The sequence below is a fragment of the Vicugna pacos genome, chromosome 12 (assembly GCF_048564905.1).
Source record: "Vicugna pacos chromosome 12, VicPac4, whole genome shotgun sequence".
NCBI classification, from domain to species: Eukaryota; Metazoa; Chordata; class Mammalia; order Artiodactyla; family Camelidae; genus Vicugna; species Vicugna pacos.
The window spans coordinates 31,766,564-31,790,234 of record NC_132998.1 but is presented as its reverse complement, the minus strand read 5'-3'; the positions used below and the strand labels follow the sequence as shown (position 1 = coordinate 31,790,234).

General features: G+C 34.7%; 1 protein-coding gene and 1 long non-coding RNA gene across 3 annotated transcripts in view; one reads left to right on the top strand and one right to left on the bottom strand.

Annotated features, from left to right (window-relative positions):
• The first annotated feature begins 17,928 nt into the window (after positions 1–17,928).
• Positions 17,929–18,890, top strand: LOC140700195 (uncharacterized). Its single transcript, XR_012078491.1, has 2 exons — positions 17,929–18,057; positions 18,618–18,890. It is a non-coding gene; the product is annotated as an uncharacterized lncRNA (long non-coding RNA).
• A 979-nt stretch (positions 18,891–19,869) lies between these two features.
• BLTP3B (bridge-like lipid transfer protein family member 3B) overlaps positions 19,870–23,671 on the bottom strand; it is a 97,235-nt gene continuing 93,433 nt past the window's right edge. For both annotated transcript variants that reach the window (XM_031683216.2, XM_031683217.2), the window contains one exon: positions 19,870–23,648. In XM_031683216.2, coding sequence (XP_031539076.2) covers positions 23,529–23,648 — 120 coding nt within the window. In that variant the 3' untranslated portion in view covers positions 19,870–23,528. The remainder of the gene's footprint in view (positions 23,649–23,671) is intronic.

The following is a 23,671-nucleotide window of genomic DNA, read 5'->3' as shown; positions in this document are numbered from 1 at the left end:
CACAACTCTATAAGCTGTAGATGACTGACAGCAATGCAGAATAATTCTTGCCTATATACCTGCAAATAAATTGTCCAATGAATGTCCACTAATGTTTTGGAGTAAAGGTCTGGTAAAGGTGCCATCTTATAGGACAAAAGAGCTGTTGAATTTCATCTTCTTATTTTCCCATACTCTTCCTCATTCTTTAAACTTGCTTTATATTTTGATCTAAGAGGCAAATGACTATTACAACACTCATAGAATAAACGGCATTTTGAAGGTAAGATTTAACTTCAAATTCATCTATGTTATATTTAGCTAAAAAGGGGAAATTTTTTTATATACAGCCCTGGAAATTTTTAAATTTTAAAAGATTGTTACATTTCTTCTTAAATGACTGCTAATACAATTGATAAACTATCATTCCAGAAAATGACTTGTGAAATGCATTTTGACAGTTGGCAATATGTTCATTTTTTGTAAACAGAAATGCCATTCTTTTGGACTGCTCTTAAAGGCATACGATTAGAAGCTTTGGTCCAGAATAAGAAGTTAAAAAATGTATTCTTCTTTGAATAGTAGATGATGATAGTGGTGGCAAAGATGAAGAAAAATGATAAATAACTAAATACATATTTATTTATTTACACATTTTTATTCTATGTGTAAACTATTCTATTAATTTTGACAAATAATGTACTATATTGTTCAGAGTGACTTGACCAACATTTCCAATAAAAATGTCTATAATTTTAGTGTATAGACATTGTGATCTCAAAATCAGCTGTACAAATGTATTTTTATTACTCATTTCTGAATTTGTTATAGACATGGGAGATTAAGAGACAACTAAACTTTAAATAAATTTTACTGGAAACTTTAATGTTATATTAATTTATAATCCCACAATTCATATTCTGTTACTCAAATCATGATAGGTATCAAATTATTTACAATATGATAAATATTTTTAAATATTGTAACTGTACTACACAAAGATAATTATGTTTTGTAGAAAATGGATTGTTAGGCATTTTAAATTTATGCTTATCAGCAACAACTTATTTGCTAAATAGCAATCCTTTTTTTTAAGAGAAATCTCCTTAAGGTTTAATGTATACACCTTTAAAATTATTACTGAAGCATACTTATATAACATAAAATTCACTCATTTTAAGTGTAAAGTTGTATGAGTTTTAGTAAATGTATAGAGCTGTACAACCACCACTAGAATTAAGTTTTAGAACACTTTAATCACCACCTCCAAGTTCTCTTATGCCTCTTTGTGGTCAAACTGTCCCTCACCCCCAGCCACAAGGCAAGCATTGATCTGCATTCTGCTATTATATTTTTGCTTTTCACAGAATTTCATGTTCATATTTCATGTCTTTTGTATCTTTTTATTTTGCTTACAATTATGCTTTTAAGATGTTTTTACATTGTTCGGTGTAGCAGTAGTTTATTCTGCTTTATTTGCTAAATTATATTCTGTGGAATGCATATGCCATATTTTGTTTATATATATAGACCAGCTGATAGATATTTGAGTTGTTTCTATTGTTTGGTTATTATGAATAATGCTGCTATGAACATTTGTGTACAAACCTTTGTGTGGACATATATTTTCATTTCTCTTTGGTAAACATCTAAGCAGTAAAATTGCTGGGTCATGTAGTACGTGTACGTTTCAATTTTTAAGACATTAACAAACTGTTTTCCAGTAGTTGCATCACTCTGCTCTTCCACCAGCAATATAGGAGAGTTCCAATTGTACCACATCTTCACAAACATTTGGTATTTCAGTCTTTTTAAGATACTCTAATATATGTGTAGTAGTATCTCACTGTGGTTTTAATATGCATTTCCCTAATGACCAATCAAGTTGAGCATCTTTTTGTTAAGCACCTGTACAGATCTCTTCCTTAAAATTGAACTATCTGTATCATTATTGAGTTGTAAAAGTTCTTAGTTAGATCTGGACGTAAGTCCTTTTTGCAGATACATGTTTTATAAATATTTTTTTCCCAAGCTGTGGCTTGGATTTTCATTTTCTTAATGATTTCAACATGCAAAAGATTTTAATTTTTGAAGTGTATTTATCATTTTTAAAATTTTTGGTTTATGCTTTTTGTGTATTACAAGGTCACAAATATTTTTCTTCTATGCTTTGTTCTACAGAATATATATGTTTTTGACCTTACATTTAGGTCTATGATCCATTTTTAATTACTTTTGATGTATGATGTGAAGAAAGAACAAAGTTAATTTCTCTTCCATGTGAATACACAGTTATTCCAAAAACATTTCTTGAAAAGACTAATCTTCTCCAATTGACTTTCTTTGATACCTTTACTGAAAATCAATTAATGGCATAAATGTGGGTCCATTTCTAGATTCCCAATTTTGTTCTGTTGATTTATGTCTATCCTTATGAAGTCTTTCATTTTTAATCCTGCAGAACAGGATATTTAGGGAAAAATAATCATATTCAATACCTTCCACTGAAATATACAATTTATCTAAATTTAAATACAATAAAAAGCAAAAAAGGATAATTGATCTTTCTTAAAAATGTATTCTTTACTACACAGTTTAAAACAAAAGTGTTACTTAGATCATTTTGGATTTTTTTACTGGATGTGGAAAAATTTTAACAGAAAGGCCTATTGTTCGAGGTAGTAAACTATTATTAACTACTGTGTTGCTTATATTCATTAAGAAGAATAATTTCCAAATATACGAGGGTTAAATACATATGATTATGAGACAACTGAAGCATAGTAAGAATACACATAGTTCCTTTAAACTGGTTAAAGTCTTTGGCCACAGATGAATTACATCCATGGGTATAAAACATAATACTAGGTGACAGAATCATTGTCAGTAATTTTGAGAAGTGGAGAACACAAGACCTGCCAGAAGGCTGAAGATGCACAGATGTTCCCATTTTCAAAACATAAAAAAGATTCCAGAAACTAAAGGCTAATAAGCATGATATTGAAAGCCACTAAAATTATAGAACAGATAAAGCATATATTTTACAAAGTGTTTTCAAGATCACTAGAAGATAAATAGTTCACCAAACTAAATCCCTTAAATTACACACCTGAAAATGGCTAACACAGATACTGAATTACTGTGACTAGTTAATATCTTTTTTAAAATAAAGCAACCTCAGGGCTTTCTCTGAGAAATCCTATAATGGAAATAAAGAAAATAAATGAAGTAAAAAACAATGGAATCTAAACAAAATTATTTTTAAATATTGTAATTCTATACTTAAAAAATAGAAAATCTTGATGAAATATACTCCTCTCAAATTATCAAAATTGATGCCTCCTCCTCTGTGCATAGTAAGCCTAGTGACACCAAGTATAGGCTGAGAAATACCCAGGTAGAAGTTGAATACATGCATCTGGAGTCCAGGGAAGAGTTAGGGCTAGAAATATGAATTTGGGAGTAGTCAATGCATTTGTGGTACTTAAATCCATGATACTGGAAAAGATCACCTGGGAAGTGAGTATGGACAGAGAAGATCAACAACAGAGTCTTGTGACACTTAGGAATATAAGAAGGATTCACTAAGGTTAAGGGGGAGAGGGGCAGCCAGTGAGGTGGAGGGAAAAAACACAGGAGGTCTGGGCCCTGAAAGCTAAATGAAGCAACTGTTTCAAAGAAGATGATTAACTGTGTCAAATGCTCCTGAAAGATCAGATAAGATGAGGACCAAGCCTTGAAGCAAAGTAGAGATAGGACAAAAACAGTTTCAGTGGAAAAGTAGGAACAGAGCCTAATCAGAGTTGGTTCAAAATAAAATGAGAAGATATACCGTGTTCTTGGAATGGAAGACTCAAAATTGTTCAAATGGCCATCCTACCGAAGGAAATATACAGATTCAATGCAATCCCTATCAAATTGCCAATGACATTTTTCACAGAACTGGAACAAAAAATTTTTAAATTTGTGTGGAAAAGCAAAAGACCCCCGATAGCCAAAACAACCTAAAGAAAGAAGAATGGAACTGGAGGAATCATGCTTCCTGACTTCAGACTATACAACTAAGCTACAGTGATCAAAACAGTATGGTACTGGCACAAAAACAGACACATAGATCAATGGAACAGAACAGAAAGTCCAGAAATAAACCCACACATTTATGGTCAATTAATATACAACAAAGGAGGCAAGAATATACAATGGAGAAAAGACAGTTTCTTCAATAAGTAGTGCTGGGAAAATTGGATAGCTACATGTAAAAGAATGAAATTAACACATTCTCTAACTCCATATACAAAAATAAACTCAGAATGGATTAAAGACCTACATGTAAGATGGTATAATATAAAACTCCTAGAGGAAAACATAGGCAGAACACTGACATAAATTTCAGCAATATTTTTTTTGAACCAGCTCCTAGAGTAATGGAAATAAAACCAAAAATAAACAAATGGGACCTAATTAAACTTAAAGGCTTTGCACAGCAAAGGAAACCATAAACAGGATGAAAAGATAACCTACAGAATGGGAGAAAATATTTGCAAATGACATCAACAAGGGGCTAATCTCCAAAATATACAAACAGCTTGTACAGTTTAATATCAAAAATAAACAACCCAATCAAAAAATGAGCAGAAGACCCAAACAGACATTTCTCCAAAGACGACATCCAGATGGCAAACAAGCACATGAAAAGATGCTCAATATCACTAATATCAAAGAAATGCATATCAAAACCACAATGAGGTATCATCTCATACCAGTCAGAATGTTAACATTAAAAAGTCCAAAAATGATAAATGCTGGAGAGGCTGTGGAGAAAAGGGAACCCACCTGCACTGTTGGTGAGAATGTAATTTGGTGCAGCCATTATGGAAAACAGTGTGGAGAGTCCTCAAAAAACTAAAAATAGACTTATCATATGATCCAGCAATCCTAGTCCTGGGCATATATCCAGAGGGAACCTCAATTTGAAAAGACACATGCACCCCAACATTCATAGTGGCACTATCTATAATAGCCAAGACATGGAAACAACCTAAATGTCCATCAACAGATGAATGGATAAAGAAGATGTGAGATACACACATACACACACAATAAAATATTACTCAGCCTTAAAAAAGAATAAAGTAATGCCATTTACAGTGACATGGATGGACCTAGAGATTATCATATTGAGTGAAGTAAGTCAGACAGAGAAAGACAAATATCATATGTTATCACTTGTATGTGGAATCTAAAAAAAAAAAGACAGATTCTATTTACAAACTAAAAACAGACTCATGGACATAGAAAACAAACTATGGTTATCAAAGGGGAAAGGGCAGGGAGGGATAAATTAGGGGTTGCAGATTAACAGACACATGTTACTATAAGATAAACAACAAGGGCCTACTGTATAGCACAGGAAACTATATTCAATCTCTTGTAAAAACATAATGAAAAGAAAATATATATGTGTGTGTATATGTATAACTGAATCACTTTGCTGTACACCTGAAAATAACACTGTCAATCAACTATGCTTCAATAAAAATTTAAACAGACAAAAAGGATAAAATGAGAAGGAACAAAAAAAGAGACCAACAATACTTTTAAGAGTTTTTCTATACAGAGAAACAGAAAACATCAGCAGAAGCTGAAGGGCGATGTATGGTCAACGGAAGATTTTTTGTTTTTTAGGTTGAGAGACTTTACAATGTGTTTGTAAGCTGGCAAAAATAATCGTACAGAAAAAGAAAAATTGATAATGTAGGAGAGAGGGGAAAACATTTCAGGAGAAAAAGCCTTTAATGGTTTCAAAACAATAGTTATTTGGTGCACAAATTGAGGATTTCATCTGAGTTGGCTGTCTGTCCATTTCACTCATGCAAAACAGTGTATGAACATTGTTCAGCCTTTCAATGTAGGAGTTGTTTCAGGAAGCAGATACTAAGACAGGGTGAGGAGCCTAAAATGATTAATGGAAAGTGACTCTTACGAAAGGAAAAGACATGGGTCAGGGGGTAGCCATCAAACTACTAGTAGACTTCTGTGATACTGTTCCGGCAATCTCTGCCAGCCCAGCTTGAGTTAAGATTGCCCATTAGAGGAGTCACACCTTAGATGGAAATGGATAGATTCTTGCACACCATCTTGCTCTCTCATTGCCTAGGTGCCACTAGAGAAGCCCATGGCCTTAGCCTGAAAGCTGAAGTGGACACTGAAGGCATTAACAGCTGGCAGCTAGCAACCAAGCAACTGGCAACCAGTCCTTTCCTGAAGGGGGATCTAAGTGGGTACATCTTCATGTCTGACACAGGGTAGGAAGATGCAGAAATTCTCTTTTGATTACTTCCATCTTCACAGTGAAATAAGCAAAATCATGGGCTTCATTAGGAGGAGAGAAGAAGGAATGTTGGAGGTTTGTAGAAAGAGGAGGAAAGCAGGAAATAAAGAGCTGAACTGAAGAGTATGGGTAGAACTGTGAACTACGCAGCCCTGATGGTTTAGTAGTGTTCGGTGACCATAAATTTAAAGCAAAATCAGCAGAAGGATCAGGAAAAGCAGCAAGAATTACTGATATAACTGAAGAAAACTTTTAGTGTTAGAATTGAATCTGTCAAGTTAAAAGGCTAAGTGCCAAGAAAAATAGAGATAAATGTCTATACATTATAGAGACATTTTTAAATTTTAAATAAAAAATATTGTTAGCAATCAGTCAACAAAAACAAGTCATATTTCAAAGAACAACAATCATGCTGCCCTCATATATCCCTGCAGAAGTAATAAAACAACATATAAAGTTATGTATAAGGAATTTTTTAGTTCCAAGAAATAGAAAGGCCAATGCAACTAATACAAACAGTAAAACAGATTTATTATCTCATATAAGAATTTCTAAAATTGGCTGAGATTGGTTAATTTAGTAGCTTAAGGACCTAGGTTCTTTCTATCATTCTGCTTTGACAAGCTCAGGGGATCAGTCTTATCCTGAGTTACTCATCTTCTTTTTCGTAAGATGGTCCTACAGTTCCAGGCATTACACATAGATCTGACAATATCAAGCAGAAGAAGAATCTCACTGGCTAGTGTTGTGTCACATGTCCACTCCTAAGCCAATCACTTACAAGGGCAATGCAGTTGGCTTAGTACAGTGCGTGGCTGGGTGGTGAATGATGGATTACATAAACAAAGCCAGAATTCTCTTAATAAAGTAGCAGGGGAAAAGGCTGTTTGTAGGCAACCAACAGTGCCTCTTATATGAGAGGAAGAAAATACTGTAACCTTTTAAAAAACACAAAACTATCATTTTTTATGAGGGTATATCACCAGAAATAAAAATACTTAGAAGATACTGTCCTGAAAATTTTTCTTAAAAATATTACAGATTACTGAGAAGAGAATCAAAACAACTCAAAAAGGGAAAATCATGTTATGAAAAAACTTGTAGTAATCAATGAATCAAGTAAAACAAAGTTAAGTCTAATTACTTGTTTCTAATAAGTATCTCTGCAAATTATATTAAAACTAAACACTTAAATAACATTTAAACTGGGACCTGAAAACAGTGTTTAGACAATGAAGAGTCAAGAGAAGAGCATTACAGACAGAAAAAACAACATGAGAGCATTTCCTTAAGGCTGGAGTGAAGATGAACACAAGTTAGATTAGGCAGGAGTCAGATCGTGCTGAGCCTTGTGAGCTACGTTAGGGATTTGGAGTTTTATTTCAAGTATACTGAGAATCGATGAAGTATTTTAAGTAGAGGAGTGACATATTTGCATCTTATTTTAAGAAGATCATTCTGGTTGCTCTTTAAAAAGGCAGATGGGAGGCAGGGCAATGATGGAAATTGATAGGCTATTGAAGGTAAGAAATTAAGTAGCATGGATTGGGAAGGAGTTTAAAAATGGTGAGCAAGATAAACAAGATTATACTGTATAGCACAGGGAAATATATACAAGTTCTTGTGGTAGCTCACAGCAAAAAAAATGTGACAATGAATATATGTATGTTCATGTATAACTGAAAAATTGTGCTCTACACTGGAATTTGACACAACATTGTAAAATGACTATAACTCAATAAAAAATGTTTAAAAGTAAAATAAATAAAATGTCCAAAAAAAGGTGAGCAATTGATAAATCAGAAATACGTGTAGAGAGACTCAATAGGACAAGCTGATATATTATATGTATGTGAGGATAAGTTGAGGGAAATTGTAGAAACAAAGATCCAAACTTTGGGTGGATGGTAGTGCCATTTACTAAAATGAAAAATACCAAAAGATTATCATGTTTCATGTTAACATGGGAAGAAGTGAAGGGAAAAGGGGGACCAAGAGCTCTATTTTGAACACTTTAAGTATGAAATGCCTATGAAACATCCAAGTGAAAATGTTAAGGATTTCAGAATAATGGTCTAAGTGGAGATAAATTTTTGGAAGTCTTGGCATATAAACTACAGTAAATGAATGAGATTACCTAAGAAAAGAAAATTGAAATTCCAGCATATAAGGGTTAGATAAAGAAGAAGAAAATAAAGAAGATGGAAAAGAAACAAGAAGTGAATTAAGAGGAAAACCAAGAATGTTGGAATCATGAGTAAAGCCAAGAGTAAGAAAGGAGTATTTAGTTATGTCAAAAACTTCAAAAAGTTTAATAAGGTGAGGACATGAACATTTTCCTTGGATATAGTAACAAAAGCAGTTTCATTTGAGTGGTGGTGTAGGGGTAGAAATTCAAGTTGCAGTGGAATTGAGAATAAAGAGAATGTGAGGAAGTTGAGACAGCTTGTTTTAGGTAGCTCTCCTGAGAAGTCTGGCCATGGAGAAGATTGGGGCAATATCGTGGAGACAGACTAGAGAGAGACAAAGGCTCAAGGGAAGTTTTTGTTTTTGTTTTGTTTTGTTTGAAGAATGGGAGATACTAGTATACGATGGAATGCTGATAAATGACCTGATAGTTACAGATTGAAGACATGAGGGAGATGCAGTTTAACTGAAGGAGTATCTTCAGAAGGCTTTAAACCTATTAGTAGATTGAGAGAATGAAATCAATGTAGGTATTCATCAGTAAATACAGTTACTGAGTGCTGTGTGCCAAGCTCGGTTCTAGGCACCAGTGCTGTAAGAATGAAGATGACGGCCGATAAACCTGCCTTCAAAGACTACACTTTCCAGTGTATAAGAAGGAAAACATGTAGACATATAATGAATATACAAGATCTTTGTGAATGTTGATAAAGCAGTGAAAAGAGTCCATGAGCTAGAGTGAGACCATGCTCTGCAAGCCTCCATGTATTATCCACCAGCAAAAATCAAATGGGAGCTTCCAAATCACAAGCCATGGTCTCCTAACACATCCCTCACTCTTCAGCCATTAATCTCTATACTGATCTGTACATCACCTTTCTTGATCCCATCTTCCATCCCTCTCCAGCATCCAAAACCTTTCCACTGTGAGTCCTTCTAGAACTCAGTTATCAGCAAAATCTTCCCTTAATGTCTTCTTTAAATATTCCTTTTACAGACTTCATTTTACTGAAATGTGTCTCTTCACTAAGGGCCCTGCTTCAAGAAGTGGCAGTTTTTCCTCCCACAGCCTTCATATCACAGAGCCTGGAGGTGGGGTAGGTGTTTTGTACTTTATTAGTGCTTCCTAAACATTTTCCCTCCCTCTTCTCTCAAAAAACATCCATCTTTGAATCCTGTACTGTCAGACTACAGCACCCATTACCCATTCTTGTTGAAGTTATCTTCCAACCCCACCGTTTACTCCTCCTTAGTCCTTCAACATTTTGGCTCCGGGGGCACTTAACTCTCTCTAATTTCCCCTCCTGTCACTATTCTTGGGGATTTTAAGATCCTAACTGATGATCCATTTGACACACTGGCCTCTCAGTTCTTTGGTTTCCCCTCCTCCAGTGATATTGCTCTTCACTCTTTGTTAGCTACTCACTCCTGAAGTCATTCTACATCTTTCATTACCGTTAATTAACCTCTGCATAATCTAATTTCAAACATCCCATCCTCCAATCTCTACCTTATTTCTACCTTATTTCGAGAATACCAACTCCAAACACTCTTCAGCACCATTGGGATCTGCAATCCATTGATCCTACCACCATTTCACTCTTACTCCCTCATGTCCTTACTTCTCTACTCAGGTGTTATGGGTTGAATTGTATCCTCACCGAAGTTGTCAAAGTCCTAGTACCTGCACCTAGTAATTCCCAGGACCTGTGCATGTGACCTTATTTGAATATAGGGGCTTTGCAGATATAATCAAGTTAAGATGAGGTCAATAGGGTGGGCCCTAATTTGACTGGTGTCCTTAGAAAAAGAGGAAAATTTGAACACACACACAAAGGAAGACAATCATGTTTAGACAGAGGTAGAGATCTGAATTATGCTACCACAAGCCAAGGAATGAATGCCTGGAGCTACCAGAAACTGGAAGAGGCAAGGAAGGCTCCTCCCCTAGAAGCTTCAGAGGGAGTATGGCCCTGCCAACACCTTGATTGTAGACTTCTAACCTCCCGAACTGTGAGACAATACATTTCTGTTATTTTAAAGTACTCAGTTTGTGGCACTTTGTTATAGCAGCCCTATGAAACGAATACACTATATGTGGTCAGATGATAAAATCATGGTAAAATTATTAAATGGTCAAATGATAAAATCATTCCTTTGGATACACTCTCATTTCCCTTGCATTTCTCTTACTTTATTGCACTTGGCTAAACAATAAACCCTGATTAAGTCCAATTTTCAGCTTTCTCTATGACTACACCTACACAGTAAAACCTGACTTGAGAAAAACACACAACCATATTGACTGGTCTTACTTAAAACATATTATTAACTGCAATTGGACCTAAATAGTGTCTAATTGTATTTCTCTTCTCCACTCATTCTTCCTTTCTCCTATAAAACTATTTCATCTCTCTCTCTCTTAAAACCTCCAACAACCCCTTCCTAATCCTCACTCCTAGTAAATGTCCTATTTCAGTGAGAAAATAACCTTCATAAGAAAAGTTCCACAAGCTCCCATGACATCATCTCATCTACACTCATTTGTTTCCATGTTCTCTGCCTTCTGTCTGTGCTCTTGGCTAAAATCACTTCTTCCACATGTACACAATGTACTATCCCCTCTTGTCTACTCAAAGAAATTGCTCCAAAAATGTCCTTTCCCTGCTCTATCATAAAACTTCTCCTCCTTAACAGATCACTTCTATCAGCTATTACTTCCCCCCTCTTTAAAAAATTAACAAACCAACAATTTTTCTTCCACTTCCTTTTCAGCCATGGCCCTCCCTCCCCTTTCTTCCATAAAATAATATTTGTTTGTCATGTCCATTCCAGTTTATACTTACAATTAAATTTTGGCTTAATTATTAATGGTACCCTTTTCAAATGTGTTCCAGTTTGGATTGTAAAGTATATGGTTAGCTTACACTTTGATGTAAAACTCCTTGAAAGAGCTATCTATGCTCATTGTATCCAATTTTTCACCCTTTTAAATTGGTAGGAATCAGCTTTCCCTTTTATTCTAACATTATAGATTTATAACAATATGTGAAACAGGCTTCATGCTTCCCTTCTCCCTTTCATGTATGGTATGGCCTTAATAAACATCTAGTAAATTCCTGCAAGGGCATCTTATACATTAGGATGTGAAGATTTTATTTTGCTTTGTTTTTAGTATACGAATTAATAGGAGAGATTCTTTTTTAAAGGGCAGGGAAGGGCACAGGGAAATGAGAATGTATATTTTCTTTATTGAGTCTTTTCATTTTTGGTATCAAATTTTCCCCTTTATTCTTTCTTGTGCCTCACTGCAAACTGGTCTTTCCCCCACTACTCCATTGAAATTGTTTTCAAGGTCACCAGCCACGTCCTTAATATTAAATCTAATTGTCAGTTTTCACTTCTCACTTTTGACCTTTGAGCAGCATTTAACAAAGCCAACCATTCCCTCCTTCTTAAACAATTTCTTCATTTGTCTCTCAGGGCACCACTGTCCTGATTTTCCTCCTGTCACTTCTTGGTCTCCTGTCCTGGTTTTTCCTCACCTCCCTGACCTCTGAACACTGGATTGGCAAAAGAGCTGTTTATAAACTTCTTCAGCTTTTTATATATATATTCATCCCCTCTGCTATTCTTCCAAGCTACTTAGGGAAGGAGCTAAAATCCATCATACCTCCCTGACAATACACACATACACACACACACACACACACACACACACACACACACACACACAGACACACAGAGTAAAGAGAGGTGCTCAAGCAACAATAGATGGTTCCTAACTTCGTCTAAGGAAGAGAATTATCTGCAGGGATTTTGTTTTGCTGAATGAGGGTACGCATCACAGAATGGTTAAGGTGCAGACAGGCTGAAACCTCCATTAGGAATTTCAGTAAATTTCTCAGGTCAGAAACCATGAATCAACCATAGATTCTTAGCTTTCACACATCACATCCTGTCCAAAGGCAAATCCCCAACAGCTGCAACTTCAGAATATATCCAGGCTCCAAAAACTTCTCACCACTTCTGTTCCTTTAACAGCTCCATTCCTACACCTGTGATGTCACACAAAATTACATCTTTATACATTGTCCAAAAATATAAATAATTTTTTTTCATTTTGTGTGACTTTATTTCAGTTGCCACAGTAGTGGCAAGACCCCAAGTTCTGGGGCACTCACCGTGGGCTTGCCATTCCCACTTTGTGAACTGGGCTATCCTAGCCATGGTGGTGGTGGAAGGAGGGGTACAATGACCTCATTTTTCAGACAAGAAATTGAGAGCTCTGAAAATGTAATTTGTCCAGAGCTACATGGCTGTCTCAGTCTTGACCCCTGCTCTAACCACACAGACATGATACCTGACTAAACAAGACTCAGTGGCTCCCTCCCAAGACATTTTGTCACCCTTACCTCTGCTCATCTGGCTTCTGTGCATAGCAGCCCGATTTCATGGTGGGTTATGGCCCTTCCCTAGGCCCACCCGACCCACATGTCTCAAATGAAGTTAGCCCTTCTCAGATTCCTAGTTGGTGGTCCCCCTAAGGGTGCAACCAACTCATCCACTTACCTAGGCCATGCATAGGGGCAGCACTCCTGGGCTCCATGACTGACTCGACATGGAGTCAGACTCCATTTCCCTCTAAGCCTCCCATAGGGGATTCAAGTCAGCATCTCAGACCACGGCAGCACCGCCCAAAGGGAAGCAGCAGGAATTACAGCAAAGTGCTAAGGCCTTGTCCTCACTTTGTCCCAAATCGAATATGGAAGGTCCATGGCTTATGCTCAAACTAGTAATTTTAAGTCTCTTAAAATTATATAGAAAACAAAATATGGCATTATAAACCAAAGTTACAGTAATACTAGTTTTGGACTAATAATTCGTTTTAAAATGTATTAGTCTCTTAAATCTTGTTTTAAAAAAGTGGAGCTACACTATATATACAACAGATAAACAAAGACCTACTGTATAGCACTGGGAACTATATTCAATTTCTTGTAATAAACTATAATGGAAAAGGATCTTATATGTGTGTGTGTGTGTATATATATACATATATATATAAATTTTTTAAAGTAAAGTGAAATTACATACTATTTTTACAATAATATTAGCTTTTATAATTGCCTGTGTACTTACTTTTACTGAGACTTTTACTTCTTCATATTACTTTGAATTATTGTCTAATGTCCTTTCATTTCAACTGTGTGTGCTTTGTTTTGAATGATGACATTCACTGCTGGTGAGAGTACTTCTGAGGATACAAACTTTGTTCAAATCTTTTGGAAAGTAGTTTCTATCATGGGAAATTCATGGCCTTTGATGCAGTTATTTCTGGGAATCTATCCTAAGAAAATAATCCAACATCTAGACAATCTTATGGCACAAAAATGTTCACTATAGTTACTTACGCTAGTGGAACACTGGGGAAACCCCAGATGATTTATAAGTGAGCAATGTTAAATAAATTGTAGTATGTCCACTCAACCAAGGATTATACAATGATAAAAATTATTTTTATAAAAAACTCAGTGACATGAGGAAATGGTTCATAATATGCTGAAGAAAAAGTGTATTCCTTGATTACATAAACTACTTGGCATTTACATTTATGTAATTAGGAAATAAAATACTGAGATGTATTGATGAAAAATATTTAGCATGCTCATATTATGAAGGTATTTTAGAACTAAGTGAACAGTCCAAGCAATTATGTTAAAAAATATGAAATAGAAGCAAAAATACAATGAAGTTGTGATAGGTGGAATAATGACCCCCCCAAAAGGTTCACCTCCCTCCCCAGAACTTCAAATTGTTTTACCTGGCAAAAGGAACTTTGTAGATGTAATTAAGTTTAGACTTTCAAATAGAGAGATACCCTGGTTTATCCAGGCTGGTCCAATCTAATCATAGGAACCCTTAAAAGCAGTGAACTTTCTCCAGGTAGAAGCAGAAGAGATGAGACAGAATGGGGAGGTCAGAGAGATTTGAAGTGTGAGAAGGACTTAACCAACTGATGCTAACTTTGATGGGGAGGAATAGGATCCTGAGCTAAAGAATGCAGGTGGACTCTAGAAGCTGAGAACAATTCCCAGCTGAGAATGACAGCCAGCAAAGAAATGGCACCTCAGTCCTAAAACTGCAAGGAACTGAATTTGGCCAACAAACTGAATGAGCTTTGAAGCAGATTTACCCCTGAGCCTCCAAAAAGGAATGCAACCCTGCTGGCACCTTGATTTCAGACTTTTTTGACTCTCAGCAGTGGACCCAGCTGAGTCACACTGTACGTACCCAGACTTCTGACCTACTAAACTATGAAATAATAACTTTGTGGTAGTTTGTTATGGCAGTAGTAGGAAACTAATAGAGGTGAAACATAAGAGGTCAGTTTAATAATAAATGCCATTAGTGCACTGTAAGAGGAAAGGACCACATATCCAATTTTCATATATTCTTGATCAGACACAATGTGCATACTCTAGAAGAAAGAAACAGTATTCATGGATGAACCTAGAGAGTATTCTACTTAATAAGAAAAGTATTATGAAATAAGTCAGAGAGACAAATACTGTGTCATCACTAAAATGTGAAATGTAAAAAATAAAACAAATGTATATAAAAAAAACAGAAACAGACTCACAGATACAGAGAACAAACTAGTGGTTACCAGTGGGAAGATGGGAGTAGGGAGGGGCACGATAGGATATACTGCATAGCACAGCCATTATTTTATAATCACTTAAAGTGGAATTATCATCTGTAAAAATACTGAATCACTATGCTGTACACCTGAAATATAATATTGTAAACCAACTATACTTCAATTAAAAAATATTAATAGGTTATCACCAAGAAAGCGCTGGAAAGGGACAAAACTAGGTTGTCAAGGGCACCAAACCTCTCTAAAATAATGATATGATAATGAAAGGATCAAACTGTATGACCATTCAAGAAGGCACTGTTTGGGAATCTGTGTGGAATTCAGATAGATAATGAAGGAATGGGCTGTTATACATGAATGCTGAACCAACCTGTGGGCTTAGGTATTTGGGAGGATAACTTTGCTGACTCTGATCAAGTCATTATGGTTAATAAAATCCTTTAATTACAGATCGACATTGTCTCACTTTTTTCTCGTCAGCATCTCTAAAGAGAAGACTAACTGGGAAGAGACAAGGAATCTTACTCTTCTGGTGCTACGTGGAAGTTACCTTGGGACTGGAATACTACAGGCAGTCTAGGTTTAGACTGAGGCCGGCAGACAACGGCCAACTCCCTATTTTTGTAGAGCTTTACTGGAACGTGGTCATTCCTTTACACAGTGTCTGTGGCTGCTTTCACTCTACCATGGCAGAGTTGAGTAGCTGCAACAAGGACCACATGGTCCACAAAATACTATCCAGCCCTTTGCAGAAAAAGTTTGCTGACTCCTGGACTAATAGAGCTTAAATGAAATTAGGTAAATGGAAAAGCCTACATCGAGGTTTAAAAAATAAATTACAAATATACAGGAGATCTGACTCAGCAGTATACACATGAATGAAAAAGTCCTGATGGGTACAAATCAGGACAAATCATACACGGAAGAAGAAAGTACTTAAAAACCAAGTAAATATACTCTTAGATTACTTTAAAAGAAGCAATATCTGGACCATTAGTTGCAGTTCTCCTGGGATTAACTATGCTCCAGTATACAGTCTTGTTGCCAACCTGTTCTCTGCCTAAAACCTCCTCACCGTGGTTAATTGACACATCTTTCAGACTTCAGCTTAGACGTCATCTTATCTGGGAAGCCAATACTGGGTTACATGTACTCATCTTATCATGGCATTTAACTCATCATATTAAAATTGAAGTTTACTTTTCTGTCTCCTTATGTGAGAGATTTAATCCATATATGCAAGGACATGTAGCTGTAATTCTAACACCAGATCCACTGCTTGCCACGTAATAATTTTTAAACATGTTTTGGATTAATAAATCCCATTATATTCCTCATCAGTCAGACCACATGGTGTTAAGTATTTGGTTTTGGTGATTAGTGAACTGTTGACTCCCTGCTTAAATCTATCCCCTTCCCTCCCTTTTGGTAGGCAGAGTCCTAGTTTCAACTCTGTGAGAGTGATTAATTTTAACTATGGTGGTTTAGGCAGGAATGTGATGTGTTTCAGTATGAGATATAAGGGCACATCTGCTGAGGAATTTCTGGAAGGGAGTTTCACTAAAAAGGTAATGTATAAGGAAAAACATACTTTTTTTCCTGCCTCTGGATGTGGCTGTGTAAAGGTCTTGCTTGGAGCTGCTGTGGTACCTTGCAACCATGAGAGCACAAGTATGAGGATAAAATCCCCTGCATTGAGGATGACAGACATGAAAGACAGAAACAATATAGTTCTTGATAATATCGATGAGTATCTGGAACCACCAGATGTATTGTTTTGTGAGAAATAATAAACTATTTCCATTTAAAACTTCCAGGTTATCACTACTCCTGGGTGGGTTTTCTTTTACCTATAGACAGAAAGCTTCCTAACTCACATAAGTGACCACAATTTAAGATGGACGTGGCAAACTGGGGTCCATCCAAATGACAAATAATGATGAAGACTCTGGAAATTGTCTTTTGAGGAACAAAGGACCAGGGGTGTTAAGCCTAGAACAGAGAAGATTTGTTAGGAGATATAATAGTTCTTCTGCTAATATGAATGAAAAATGTAGGACCAATCTGTCCTAGAGATATATTTCAATTCTCTAACAAGAAAGGGAAAAAAAAAGGTCAATTAGAACTACTTAAAACAGAAAGGTTTATGAAGTAGTATGTTTTCTCATAGTAAAGAATTTTAGCTGTAAGTTGTTAAGCATTCTGGATTGTTCTGGGTGGGAGGTTTAGCTACAGAACAAGTTTTAACCCTTAAGATGCCATGATTTTATTCTTTGACTTAATGATATGCACTGCAATTATGATGGCATGAGTAGAAAGGAAAAATATAACATCACCAGTGTGTATTTTTATATTCCTTGTGCTTCAGTTTCTAAAATGGGTCACATTATAATGGCCTCCGGGCATATTAATGGAACTGCACAAAAAGTGGATCAAAATAAAATAAAAGCTGAAGCCTACTCAGCAAAATATATCAACAAGAAACTGAATTCTGAAGGTAAAAAAAAAAGCAGGAGGGGACTTATTAAAGACGTAAAAATTGCAAAGTATTAAATGGACCCCTACTAAATTATAGGAAAGGCATACATACATGTTCAGGTAGTCTCAAATATCTGTGCTAATGCAGCAAAAAACCTACCACTTTTAATAAAGATATACTTGGCCTTGACATGTTTTTTTATACGGATAATATGGGAATGCCTAAAGTTCTAGAAATTTATAGGAAAAGGATATGAAAAAGTTGCTTAGCTTGCTCATTCTGTATCTCTCTTCAGAGCTCTTTTGCCTTCATAGCTCTAAAGTTCTGTACGGAAAATCTCTTGTTCAACTGCAAGGAATGGAGAAAGTGAGAATAAACCAGAGTGAAGAAAGCACCAACTGATCATACCTATGCTAAGTATGCTAATAAGAATTATAAAGCAAGTATATTTTTTCAGACAAAATGCTAGGATGCCACAAAATTATTGTTATGCCAATAAAATGTCTCCAATAACAGCAAGTGTCAGTTTTCAAGTCGAAATTAGAACCTTAATAAGAGTCCAACATTCTTTTGTAGCCATATTATTTATTGAATAATGAATTTCTGCATGTACCAATTTTTATACATTAAATTGAAATGTTGTCCATTTCAATTTTGTGCTTTAGATTTTAATTCATGATACACCAAGTGAATTCCTTGTCATCGATTTCTCTCACGTGCTTAATTATTGCAGTTTTGTTCAACATTATTACATTGCCCTGGATTTGTTCACTATGGTTACCTTTAAAAGATCCAGCTCTGATTATACTATACATCTATTTTAATTGGTTTTAAATATTGTGAAAGATGGACTTTGACTACACCCTTATACATTTATTTGACCTATATCATTCAGGGATAATTCTGATCTCTATTTATTTAACTCTTCATTCATGTGTCTTTTTATTTTTTTAATTCTCATTTCATCTTCATTACAGTTGTGATTCAGTATTTGAGTTCGCAGCAATTCTGGTAAATGGTTGCAAGATGGTTAGTTACCTCACTATATTCTGCTAACCTCCAAAACACCGAAGTATCTTCACCTAAACGATCAACTATGTCTTCACACAAACAGTGAAGAATTAAAGTCAAGAATGAGAAATTTACTTACCATTCAATTTTGGTTTAGTATAACTTCTTGGAAAGAATAAATTGACTTTTGATTGATGACACAAGCAAAGTGAGAATAAAAGTTAATGTAGTGTAAGTTATTTAGTATTGCCTTTTTGTCTAAATGTTTTCAGAATCTTTTAAAACCCAGATTACTCTTCTTGGTGATTTAGTGATACATTTTCTTCTAAGACCAAAAAATCATCATATTATACAAACAGAAAAAAAGACATTCAGTTGATTTCATACCCCTTAAAATTTTTCTCATAAAAGAGTTTCAAATTCTCAAACCTATCAAAACTACACAGTAGTGTTGGCAGCACATATGTTAAATTTCCATATTGTAACAATAATGTGAATTTCCCTCCACTTTATGATGATCTATTAGATAATAATGATTTATAAAAACCATCATGCTTACATACTTGCTTCATGTTACCTTAATTTTAGTACTTCTCAAAAAAGCAGCAAAAATATTTTAAAATATCAAATCTGATAACTTAATGAAGAAATTAGTATTTTAAAAACAGTACTGCCTTAGTGTTTCTCGATATCCTATATAATTCCAACTTTTGGTATTTTATTCTAAAAGGAAATTGAAACATAGCTCAGATTTTACTCTCCTTAGCATTTCTATGTGCAAGCTAAAATGAGACTGTTTACATTTGAAGAAATTAGGCACAACTGATCTTGTGTACCAATTTCTTAAAATTGGAAATTATTTCAGTCACTACTCTTTTGGCCTTATTTCCATTCTTTTTAGCTGACAGGACTGGCAGCTCTCAACAGCCACAACACCATGAGTTACAATGAAAGCCAGCTGACTTTCTGGAACTGTAGCAGTTGTGTGAAGTGATGTGCTAATTGTCTGTTTGTGATTATTTGTTATAAGTCAACTAGAATTTCAGATATTCAAAATTCAAAACAATACATAGTATGGCAAATTTCTCCATTCCCTACTTTTTCTTTCTCTACGGACTCAAGGGGTCTGTCCCTTTTAATAACTACCACTGCCTACTTTTATGCCTATGTTATCCCCAATCCAGCTGAGAGGAAGAACTCAATACCTGAAAAATATCCTTGATACCTCATCCATTCATTTTATTCTGTCAGCAGATTTATTGAGCACCTACTATGTGCCAGACACTGTATGAGACATAAGGAATACAAAGTTGAGTGATGACAACAAAAACACAATTCCTTTCCTCATGAAGTTTACAATCTAGAGGGTCTTCATTAATCAAACAAATATATATGAAATTACAAAGATGTTCAATGCTAAGTAGGAATATGTGTTTATGTGATAATGTTTAACAGCAGGTCTCAGTCTGTGACAGAAATCAGAGAATGCTTCCCTGAGGAAGTGATAAATGAGCTGAGATCTGAAAGGCAACGAGGAATTAACTAGGTGATGAACAGGAAAGGTATTTCAAGCCAAAGAAACAGCATGAACAAAGATTGCTATGGTGGAAGCAGCACTTTATTTCTCACTTACTCCAGTACTTAAAGGGCAATGAGGGTAGAACAGAAAGTGAAACATGGTGCACAATGAGACTAACCAGTAATAATAATAACCAACTTCTATTAAGTGCTTTTTTTTTTTAAACTTTTTTTTTATTGAGAATTGAGTGCTTTTTAAGGTGATGTCCAGCCAATGTTTTAATGTTTTGAGACATTAACTCTTTTAATGTTCAGAATTATCCTATAAATAGTGGCCCTAATATGTGATCTCATAGGTCACATAAAATATTTTTGTTTTCATCATAAGAGCAATGAAAAACCATTAAAATGTTTTAAGCTAGAGATGAGTCTGGGGGTAGGTGGATTGCCTTGGTTAAAACTGCATTTCAGAAAAGAGAATTCTGCCTGTAGCATAAAGAATGAATTAGGAGGGCCAGAGTAGCAGGAACACCAGTTAGGAAGCAACTGCAGAAATGCAGGCAAAAAGTGCTGATGACAGCTTAGATGAGGAACGTGGTGAGTGAAAAGAAGTAGACAAATTTACAAGGTAAGATGACAGGACCTGGTAATGAACTGATGGGGTGGGGTGACAGTTAGGGAGAGGAAGGTGACTAAGATGAGTTCTAGGTTACTAGCTTGGGAACCAGAGTAATGGTGGTACTTCGATTAGATTGGATACGCAAATAAAAACCTGTTAAAGAGGAAGTCTTAACTCCTGTATTGACAAGTATTGAGTAACAGTAACTACAATAAAAACCCAGGAAGGAGTTTCTGGTTAATTTTTCCACATATATTTGCCTGCAATCATACACAGTCATTCTTCCATGGCTTAAATAAAAATAATGCTTCATCACAACTAATTTCACACGGTGATCTTTTGAATTTTAGCATAAAATGAGAAAAGAAAAATATATACAAGATACCAAGAAAATGTTTTTTTACATCAAACAAAAATTCTCCCTTATCTTTTAAGTAATTTGAATAATACAAACACACACACACACACACCTTAAAAGTATTCTACTTATCTTTAAAAGAAAAACAGAAGTGATTTCTTTCCTTACCTCTGGCAAAATCTGTGAAATAATGAGTAAGCATATAACTGGGATTGAAGTCAAAAGAACAGGTTATTAATTATGATTTCAGTCAAGTCACTTGTTCTTTCTGAGCTTTAGGGGTTTTATTCAACTTTTAAAATATGAATAATACCTACCTCCCAGGTTTGCTGTGGGAATTACATGAGATCATGTTTTTGCAAGTGTTTTATGAATTTTAAATCTCTATAAAAATAGTAATCACTGTACATTTTTAAAAATCCAACAAAGTATATAGAATGCTCAGACCCATATTAATTATTATCTCTACTACTTATATGATTTTCTTGAGAAGGCCAAATAAATTGAAAAGAATAAGAAAAACATTCAGCTTCTATAACATTAAATAATTATATCATAAAATTTATGATTTATTTTAATTAAATTATAATTTAAAATTTATATAGAGCACGTAGGTCAAGCCTGAGAAACACTGTGAACTCTGAAGAACTGAAGGTCGCATCAATCCTGCTTTTCTGTAACAGAGACTGCCTTTGTTGAATATATACCTACAGATCAAAAGTACTCTACTAAGAACGGAAGTCCTTAATTAGACCGTTGCTTTTAATCTAAGACTATATAATAACCTTAGATTAAAATGGCTGAGCATGACTTTTAAAATACTTCGAGGTAAAATACTAACAATTTAACTTGTTTTTTGCTGTATCCTTAGCTCCTAAAACAGGGCATTTTAAAATAATATCCACAAAAACGGACATTATAGAAAAAAGAAAGGCCAGCACTGCTTTCCATAAAATCTAAAATCACTCCAACACTTAATGTAAAATGAAATATGTATTCCCCTCCAAGTACTTAGACAGAGGGATGGGTATATAAGTCATGCCAAACAAAGCACCAAAAAGTGTCTTAATATGGCTGAAAATCTGAAAATTTTCAAGTATCTTAAAGAAAGCGTAGTCCAGCTATTTCATGTTCTATCATGAATTTTAAAATACACCCCACTTAGTTTAATTCAATCAGAAATATATTTTAAACTGTTAAAAGCTTCTGTTTCTTAAACACTCATGAACTTTTATTTCATAATATGTGATTGCGATTCTCTCTCATGCTAGTTTCAACCATAACAATCCCTAGAAAATAGAGTTCAATATTTACCAGTTACTCTTCTTATAGACGATAATATATGTCACATAGAACTTTAATCAAAACTAGTATTATAAATTTGAAATGTACAAATATCCACCTAATATGATATTACACGAATGGTATGAAATTGTTCTATGTATGTGAAAAGAAAATTCTCTGAAAACATTCCCCTCCTTAAATAGAGGAAGATGAAGGTAAAGAAATAATACAAATAGTATTAATTAAAATTCTTACAGTTACAAATGCTGCCAAATTTAGCAGGATAGTTAAATTACTCTCCTACTTCTAAGAATAAACGTTTAAAGGAACGTATAAGTAATGCTTTTAAATTAGTTGACCATATAACTCTAATGCTTTGCTTTTTCACAGCTTGTGTTTTTTATTTTAAAATTTGTACCATCTTTTTTGTTGTATATTATAGCTTCAACTTATACAGCGTACCCATCATTTAAAATGATTTCCTTCCAATTTCCAAGTTACTTCATAAGTTCAGTAGGGTGATAATTTTCCATAATTTTCAAACCCAGTAATTATGTAATTTATTAATCTGATTTGACTTTTTTACAGTAATTAAATAGTTACAGATTTAAATACATAATTTTAATAACATTTAAAATGTAACCCTCTATTTTACATTAGCCCTGAAAGCCTTTGAATCTTTGTAAATAATAGTAAATTATTAACAAACAGTGATAAATAAATTCAGCAATCTGTGGGAATACAATAGGTTTTCATTTTTCTTTTTAAAAAAATGCTTATAATGTAATATCAAAATTAGGAAATGACACCTCATATTCATTAGGCATGTAATTATTTTACCGTATGTGTTGACTTTCCTGTGTCACACCAGTTTAAAACAGGGTTAAACCCCAAAACACAAAACAACCCAAAAGATTGTAAGGCCCGTACCTAGGATTTTTTAAACTGGCTTTGGAATAGTCACCACCTTATCACATTCTATTTCATTTTATTGTCTTTTGATGAAAAGGAAAGTCTTCCACTAATTGGTAACATCACATTATAAATATAACCTCTGTACTCCAGAGCTATAATTCGAGCTTTTGATTGCCACTTCTGCTATTCAATTGTCATCTTCTTTATACGATGAAGAAGAGCATCGTTTTCTGAATGAGCCTCTGCAAGAGCCATTTTAGCTTTAGCCAATTCCTGTTTAAGAGATTCATTCTCTTCCATGAGCTGAAATGATATATTTGGAGAAA